Source organism: Castor canadensis, chromosome 11 (assembly GCF_047511655.1).
Source record: "Castor canadensis chromosome 11, mCasCan1.hap1v2, whole genome shotgun sequence".
NCBI classification, from domain to species: Eukaryota; Metazoa; Chordata; class Mammalia; order Rodentia; family Castoridae; genus Castor; species Castor canadensis.
The window spans coordinates 4,060,614-4,069,043 of record NC_133396.1 but is presented as its reverse complement, the minus strand read 5'-3'; the positions used below and the strand labels follow the sequence as shown (position 1 = coordinate 4,069,043).

The 8,430-nt window shown below is 54.3% G+C and overlaps 1 protein-coding gene and 1 pseudogene across 5 annotated transcripts; both read right to left on the bottom strand.

The window, feature by feature from the left end:
• Nucleotides 1-977: 977 nt before the first annotated feature.
• LOC109683142 (mitochondrial import inner membrane translocase subunit TIM14 pseudogene) lies at nucleotides 978-1,816 on the bottom strand (annotated as a pseudogene).
• LOC109683140 (uncharacterized) lies at nucleotides 1,314-8,009 on the bottom strand. 5 transcript variants are annotated; one of them, XM_020158823.2, is made up of 7 exons: nucleotides 7,671-8,009; nucleotides 6,015-6,098; nucleotides 5,324-5,412; nucleotides 4,652-4,837; nucleotides 3,284-3,421; nucleotides 2,935-3,127; nucleotides 1,314-2,426 (listed from the first exon to the last, which is right to left on the bottom strand). In XM_020158823.2, the coding sequence occupies exons 1-7, from the start codon at nucleotides 7,870-7,872 to the stop codon at nucleotides 2,143-2,145; spliced, it is 1,176 nt and encodes a 391-aa protein (XP_020014412.1). In that variant the 5' UTR covers nucleotides 7,873-8,009; the 3' UTR covers nucleotides 1,314-2,142. The 5 variants fall into 5 exon arrangements, with proteins under 5 accessions (XP_020014412.1, XP_073901106.1, XP_073901107.1 ...); XM_074045007.1 differs by having other exon boundaries at nucleotides 2,156-2,426; nucleotides 2,946-3,127; XM_074045005.1 differs by lacking the exon at nucleotides 5,324-5,412 and having other exon boundaries at nucleotides 7,591-8,009.
• Nucleotides 8,010-8,430: the final 421 nt, after the last annotated feature.

The window sequence follows — 8,430 nt, the reverse complement described above, 5'->3', positions numbered from 1 at the left end:
GTTGCTGGTCCTAGGGGAAGCCAGCCATCACGTGAAACCTGAGAAATGGCTTCCCCACACAAGACAGGTACTGAGGCCTCTGCCAACAGCCAGCACCAGCATGCCAGCTGCGTGGTCAAGCCAGCGAGACGCAGAGCAGTCAGACAGTGCCATCTAGCTGACTTCTGGCCTGCAGCTTCAGGAGAAAGGCGAGACAGAACCACTCGGCTACTCCCATCCTAACCACAGACACGGAGAGATCATGATGACCTGTTTAAGGTGCTACTGTGTTGGGGGGAGTTTGTCACACAGCAGTGTTACACAGCACGATGCACATTGCGGGTGCTTGTCCCAGACAGAGCAGCACAGGAGACATGGGAGCACAGACTTAGAGGGCTCGCTTTGATTCTGAGTTACTACCTCCTCAAGCACAGGAAGACAGCTCTGGGGTTCTGGACACTGGACGTCCAGAACATAGATCTGGATTCTTCTAAGGAGTGGAGAGAAAGAGGGAGGCTCCTCTACCACAGGCCCCTGCTCTTCTCCCATTGACAGATTTGCTGCAGTCCAAGGCTCCCATCCGCCAGGCTGCTGTCTCCCGGGTCTGTGCCTCTGGCCACCCTGAGCACCATGCTTGTATCTCTGGCAGCTTCCTAGCCACCTCCATGTAGAGTTCTAACTTGGTGCTCTTAAGCTAACACCACTGCTTTACCCATCTTCTCTTGGGCTCCTGTTAAGGGCTTTCTAAACACTGATGTGACACTTATTGCTGCAGTCTGGGTATTATGTGCTCCCCGAAAGCCCCTGTGGTAAGTGCTTCCACCATGATGTGCTGCCTCACCACAGCCCCAGAAACAATGGGGCTAACCAATAATGGACCAAACTAACCCTTTTTTTAAGTTGGTTATCTTAGTGAGGAAGGCAGACTAAGACACTTACCTAACACACAGACACGTATACTTATGTATCCAGAATGAAAAACACACAAATATTAATGGTGATTATTCTTGGGTGAAACATACAGTTTTAATTCTATTCTTTTCATATTATCAAAAGCTATCCGTACTTCCTCTCTGGTCCTTGATCCATGCACTGCGGTTTATCAATCTGATTACTTTTTTCACAGCGCCACCTTTGGGTCTGTTCATCTACAGGCATTTTCCCCTGACCCGTCTTCCTCTTCACTAATTGTCTCTTCAGCTGTGTCTCACGTGCTATCAAATTACCCACTGAGTTCTTAATTTATTAGGTTTTTAAGACTCTCCATGTGGTATTCTTATCACTTCAAGTTCTCTGTCAATTTGTTTGAATCCTGTCTTCTAAGTCCTTAAATATTTTATTGTAAGTCTCTGACTGATAACTCTGTTATCTTGATCACCTACAGGTCTGTTTCTTTTTTTTTTAATCTCAGAGGCAATTTTTAATAAAAAGTTGGTAATCATACACATAAATTATACTAGTATGAACTTAAAATTCATCACATTTTTCATTTTTTAGCTTGACCTTCTAGTAAATCTTTAGCTTCATTGATTTTGGCTGCTATATAAGGAGATCCTCCTTTGTCTGGATGACTTAAGAGCATAATTCATTGATGAGCATCTCTTATTTTTCCTTTATTGGCAGTAGGGCTTATACCTAGTATTAATGCCACTTCTTGTTTTGTCATTTTGGGTTCAAACCCACCTCTGTAATAGCCACCACTGAAGGCAGAGTTTGGTAGACTTTGAAAAACTTGTTTTACTTGAGGCTCCATATGCTTCATGGCTTGTAAGACATATCGGCCTGCAAATCCTGCAGCAGCAACGCTCAGTCCAACTGCAACCACTGTGCTGGCCATGGCTCATGCTCGGCTCTCCTGTCCCCACCGGGAGCGGGGTTCATCCCAGCCCAGACACCATGGCTACCAACTATACACCTTTACCGGAAAATGACGCAGCCACAGCCAGGGAGCACAAGCACCCAAACACCAGGTCTGTTTCTTTTGTCCATTTTTTTTCTTTTGGTTTTGGGTCATATCTTGTCCCATCCCATGCCTGCTCACTTCTGATTGCACAGGGACATCACACATAGCAACTGGAAGCTGGATGGTGCCATCTTCCCCCAGAAAGCACTGGCCTTTCTTCTGGCAGGCCACTAATACTCCACTCCAATCACAGCCTGTCCTCAGGACCCCAACTGCTTCAGCACGAACTCCCACTTCCTCAGTGCCAGTTCAGTGTCCCATGAGGAGATGTCACGGTGCCACACAGCACGCACAGACTGTTCTGTCCAGGGGAAGAGCAGCACGCTCACAGCCTGGCCGGTCTGGGCCACCTCCTCAGTGCTCACAGCCTGCAGGCGTCGGCACAGTTCTGCAGGTGGCAGCCCGTCCACTCTCACCAGCACCATGTTGGTTTCCACGGCAGCAGGATCCACAGAGCAAATGGGTGATGACAGTTCCTGGAGCCCTGAGGCACACCCCACAATGAGTAGAGCCCAGCCCCAGGGCCCCACTACAGCCCCCACCACCCAGAATTGTCCCCTGGGGAAGGCAGAGGGGAAGCCCAACTGTCATGGAGAAAAGAAGGACCCTAAGTCCTGATGTGTCATTTGGGGTCACACAGACATGATGTTGCTACTTTTGCTGTGTGACCTTAAAGAAATCAATTGACCTCTCTGAGTCTCAGTTTCTTCATCTGTGAAGTGAGGACATCATAGGACTGTCAGGGCTCAACTAAACAGATGAAGACCCAAGCTGGAGGCCACACTGCCAGGTTCTGCAGAGACCGAGGTTCTGCTGAGCACTTCCTGGTGTTAGGTACCATGTGCAGCACTGCCTGGTAAGGCAAGTAGACCTGGGCCCACCCTCAACATCCTGGAGACTTGAAAAAGGCAGACCTGCTGGGGGTCTGGGCCCCGCTGCATGCCCCCCATCCCGCTCAGCTGCCCCCAGTCCCAGCTGAAAGGAGCAGGCACCTTGGGCAAACCTCTGGGCATTGCTGTGATCCCTCAGCAGCACCTCCTCTGCATCGGCCAGTCCCACCAGGGCGGCTGCGGCCAGCACCCCAGCCTGACGCATACCTCCGCCCAGGACTTTCCGGAGGCGCCAGGCTTCTTCAATGAAGTCCTTGGTCCCCCCAATTAGGGCCCCCACCGGTGCACCCAGGCCCTGGGGAAAGAGAGGAGAGACTCCTGGTGGCTGTTCATGTGCAACTGTCCTTGGGCTGGGGAGGGGCAGATGCTACAGCCTCTGGAGCCCAGGGCCAGCTGCCGGGACAGGAGCTCAGGGACCCACTTCTGCAAGGCCAGCCAGAGGCTTCCCCACCTTAGAAAAACAGAAGGATACAGAGTCGCAGTGCTCCACGATGCGTGCAGGGGACACACGTAGAGTTACCGCTGCATTCATCAGCCGGGCCCCATCCAGGTGGACCCGGACCCCATGAGCCTGGGCCAGGAAGTGCACCTGGGGAGGAAGGGCAGGTGCAGGTTAGAGGGGCCAAGCTGGAGGGAGGACAGGTCTCCCCATAAGGAATCATGAGGGGTCTGGAGTCAGGAGTCTGGTTTGGTGACCGGCTCTGGATATTTGGGACCTGAGCTGTCACACTGTGCTGCTTGAGCCTTGATCTGTATTCAGTGGCCAATAAGTATTTTAACTCTGAAGTGTGTTTCTGGGATGGAACCCATGACCGTGTTCATGCTAGCAAGTGCTCTACCTCTGAGCTATGCTTTTTTTTTTTTTGGTGGGATTGAGATTGAGGTTTGAACTCAGAACTTTGGGCTTACAAATCAGGTGCTCAATTGCTTAAGCCACACCTCCACGTCCTTTTGCTCTGGTTATTTTGGAGATGGAGTCTCTCAAACTATTTTCCCAGGCTGGCTTTGAACTGATTCTCCTGACCTTAGCCTCCCAAGTAGCTAGGATTACAGGCTTGAACCACCGGTTCCTGGTCCATTGCTGTCTTTTTTTTTTTTTTTTCAGTACTGGGGCTTGAACTCAGGGCCTTCACCTTGAGCCACTCCGCCAGCTCTATTTTTGTGATGGGTTTTTTCGAGATAGGGTCTTCTCAGAGCTATTTGCCCGGGCTGGCTTGGAACTTCGATCCTCCTGATCTCTGCCTCCTGAGTCGCCAGAATTACAGGTGTGAGCCACGAGCACCCAGCAGCCTTAATTCTTTGTTGAGCACTCAAGGGTCTAACGAGGGATAAATGTCATGTCCTTTGAGCGTCACAGCAGCACCATTAGGGGACACTCTGTTCTGGAGGGGGAGAACGAGGTTTGGGAGTTGTGGAGTATGCATGAGCTCTCACGCTGGTGAGCAGAACACAGCATGGCAGCCTCCTCACCTCGCACGTGGATAGTAAGGAGTGGGGGAGCTGGAGATGTGCCGTGCACTCAACACAAGTGTGCTCCCCAGCCTCATCCAGGTCTCACTTCCAGGCTGGAGCAGCAGGCCCTGGTGCTGCTCTGGGACTGGGCTCTCAGCAGGGTGTGGGTGAGGGCATGTGGTGTCTGTTTCTGGGTGAGTCCAGGGACTGGGGCCCCCATCTTCAGACTTGGGCCATCATGTCCTTCCGTGACAGTCTGGCCACTGAGGGGTGCCACGGCATGTGTCAGAGGATAGGGGATGCAATGGGGGACACAGGAATCCAGGAGTAGGCTGGTGTGGGAGCACAGTGGTGGGGCTGGGCCTACCTGTTGGAGGTAGTCAACAGGGAGGACCCGGCCTCCTGAGCTGCTGTGCGTGTTCTCCAGGCACACGAGCTCGCAGACTGGGTAGTAGGGGCTCCCAAGGCTCCGGGTGATTACCCTCTCCAGCTCATCCAGGTCCAAGGTGCCATGGGGCAGGTCTGGGAGGGGTTGGGAGTGCACACCAGCGATCTGCAGGTGGAGGAAGACACAGGATCAGATAAGTCCGGGGGTCCAGCAGCACCTACTGGCCAAAGGGAGGGTTCCTCTGGGGGAGAAGCCAAAGCCCTGATCCTGACCCTGCCCTGTTCCAGCTCTGGGCCTCAGGACCCTTCCTCATCCTGTGTGTCTGAACCCAGATGGGGAGAGTACAGGTCGCCTTGCTAGTGCTCTGTTGAGATGTTGCCAGCTGGCTCCCTCTGGATGTCAGTGATCCGAGTGCCCACTAGGGGGCAGCAGGCACCAAGGCAGATGGTCAGATGGTCAGAGGCCTTTGCTGCCCCCATGTGGCAAATCTGGAACCCGGTTCTCCCTCCCACCTCCCCTGCCAGCTTCTCTGATTCTCCCTGTATCCCCTCTGCAAGTTCTAGACCCGTGCAAAGAAAGCAGATCCCACCTGAGCACCCTGGCAGGCTGGAGGATGCCCAGAGGCCCAGAGGAGCAGTGCCAGGTCCTTACCTGAGCCACCCCGCCCTGCTCATAGACGTGGAGATGGCACTCCTGCCCAAGAAGGAGCTGCGAGCCCCGGCGCCGGCAGTGACCCATCACTGAGACAGACGGGGAGGGGGACAGGACTTGGCACTGAGTCTGGGAGGCCCATCTGCCCCTGCTCAGCTTGGACAAGCTGAATCCTAGGGCTACAGTGAGCTCACCAGTGCCCATGCCAACTAGGAAACACTAGGTACCATCAAGGCATCTTACTGCCACGTGCTGAAAACTGTCACACTAAACACACAGCCATGGGATTGCTGTGCTGTGAATGCTGAACCACACACTGCCTGCAACATACCCCATAGCGCCTCAGATTGTCTCCTGCGGGGACAAGTGTCATGATGCTGTCCTTAGGGACATGCAGCCTGGGGTGCCAGAAGCTGTCTGGCCCTGCTGGGAAACCAAGGGCACAGGCACACTGGGGAACTGGAGGGGTGTTTAGTAAAGGATGGCTTACAGGAGGAGGCAGGTGGACAGAAATCTCAGGATGGCCTAAAGGGATGAGGCACCTGTGGTTAACGGGAACCCAGAGCCAGGGAGGAGGAGCTGTGGAGGGGCAGACACTTGTCGACCTCACTCGCCTTGGCCCCAGTCTGTCAGGGTGCCCAACAGAGGGGAGGGATGGAGTGTGCCCTGAGGCCCTGGGGGGCAAACTCACCAGCGATGAGGTTGGCCATGGTGTTGGTGGGCACAAAGAGAGTCTGCTCCACCCCGAGCAGCAATGCAACCTTCTCCTGCAACTCTGAGGAGGAGGGGTGGGTGGGGCAGGAAAGGCTGGATCAACAGCTGCACTCAGAGCCAAGCCACTGTGTCTTGTAAGGCACAAAGTGCATTTGTTCAAGTAACAGCCCCTTGCCCGGGGCTGTGGGGAGTGGTCCAGCAGGTGGGGCTGGAGCCTGTCTGCCAGCTGCACAATCTTTGGTCTTGGTGGCCACATTTCCAGGTCCAGTGGTCCCTCAGTCAACCCTGTACCCCAACTTCTGGGCCATGCCCCCCCTTACCAAAACTCTCTTGTGGTTTGAATCTGCTGTCCCACCCACATCTCACACCTGTTTTACTTCCTTTCCCATCAGCCACATCAGGTGAGTTCCTGTGGTTTCTCTGCCAACTTCCTCTCCCCCTTAGAAGGGGACCTGGAGGGAGCAGAAGGGGGCTGGAGGGTGAGTGGGACTCCTGCTTTTTCAAAGCACACAATGACTCCCTTCTGTCTGTGGCATCAAGCTCAAAGTCCTTGACCTGACATTCAAGGCCAGCATGACCAAGGCACCTGCCTGCACCCTACAATCCCCACCCGTATCCTGCACATTTCTTTCGGAGTGGCTTATGCTTCTGGAGCTGCCACTGCCTGGTGAGTCAGCACTCCCTTCCCTAGCTGGGGAGCTGCCACTCATCCTTTAGGGAGTCCCCTAAAGGTCCTCTTCCCCTGGGTCTCAAAGCACACTTCACAGACTCCTGTAAGTGCAAGCCCTGAGACGACCTGTTACACGGGTGTCTGCAGACCAGTGGCTTAGCCATCTGTGAAGTTCACAGCAACAGCGGGTGCATGATCGGTCCCAATCACCCCTGGGCCCATGGACAGGTCCTGGGGCTCAAGTGGTGACCCCATGGTTTCTCCCTGACCCAGTGGTTCACTATAGCAGCAACTCTCAACCCTGGGTGGACTGTGCGTTACTTTTTCTTTAAAACACCTTTAGGTTACCAGAACCCACCCGTGGGGGAATGTAGCCCAGGAAGAACCTCCTTTTCTAAATTGTAGATTGGCTTTCTTTGTCTTCATGGGGGCAGGCAGTGGGTGCACTACAAGTTTCAGAATCAGAAGACCTGGGTTCACCCCAGTTCTGCCATTTACTAGATACGGGGCCTTTTTTTTTTTTTTTGGCTGTACTGAGGTTTGAATTTAGGGCTTCCTGATTGTGAGGCAGGTGCTCTACCACTTCAGCCATGCCTCCAGGCCTAAGTATGGGACGTTGAAGGCCTTTGTGGGCATCTGGGAGCCCTTCCCTGCAAGATTGGATCACATCCATCTGGGGCAGCAGAGTAACAATGCAACGTGCACACAAATCACCCTGTTAAAATGTAGGTTCCGGCTCAGCAGCTTGGATAATCTGCATTTCCAATGGGTTTCCGGGTGATGGCCAGATTGGGCAACAAACAGATCGCAACGTCTGACACGAGGCAGATAATCCCTGAACACCTGCTGGGTCACCTGCTGGGTCACCACCCTGAGTACCGACCTCCCTTCTCGCCAGCACCATGGACAGCACCCCGGGGTCGCCTCGAAGACCCCGGCCCCGGGCTTGCGCGCGAGGCTCACCGCGGACGGTGGGGTCCTCGCCGTAGTCATCATCCCCTACGACCGCCTCGGCCATGGCGCGCCTCATAGCCGGCCCGGGCCTGGTCACCGTGTCGCTGCGCAGGTCCACCACATGGGTCGGGACCCCCGCCCAGCTCCCAGACCACCGTACCCAGGACGCCCGGAGAACAGGGGCCGCGACCCGTGTCAGTGAGCGGAGCATGCTGGAGGCAGCGCCCGCCTCTCCGCCCCAGCAGGAGCGGCGAACCCCTGTCCTCCCAGCGAAAATGGCTCAGAGAAGCGGGGTCGGCGCGGCCAGACTTCTCTGACCACAGTTACTGCGGACCTGGGCCGAGATGGCCCCGGGGCACACTGGGAGTTGTAGTCCGCGTCACGTCGCTGGAGCATAAGCAAGCCCGGTCGGGCCCTGTAGCATGCTGGGAGTTGTAGTCAAACTGTGTCGCGGTTGATATCTAGTGTAACTGGGGATGCTGGAGCAGATGGGTTTGCTTACTTAAGGGGAAGCTGAGACCTAGAAACTTTTATTGTGGGAAACAAGTATTACTGTCCTTGCATTACAGAAGAGGAAAAGGAGACTCTGGAAGCTAATGAATGTGGCTAAGGTCACTTGGGCAAGAATTGGTCCAGTCTAGCGGTCAGCTTGTCTCGAGTCCAGCTCTGAACCATGGTGTTACGCTGCCCCTAAAAAGAAGCTTTCCATCATTTATTTACTTTTTTCAATATGGCTTAACTGAGCACCTACTGTTGACAGGTACTGTCT

Bases quoted from the DNA above. Each gene is read 5' to 3' on its own strand.
- LOC109683140 (XM_020158823.2), bottom strand. From the start codon at position 7,872: ATGCTCCGCTCACTGACACGGGTCGCGGCCCCTGTTCTCCGGGCGTCC. The intron at 4,838-5,323 runs GTAAGGACCTGG...CTCCACCTGCAG, and splicing joins AGCAGGGCGGGGTGGCTCAG to ATCGCTGGTGTGCACTCCCA. The intron at 3,128-3,283 runs GTGGGGAAGCCT...CTCTTTCCCCAG, and splicing joins TATCCTTCTGTTTTTCTAAG to GGCCTGGGTGCACCGGTGGG.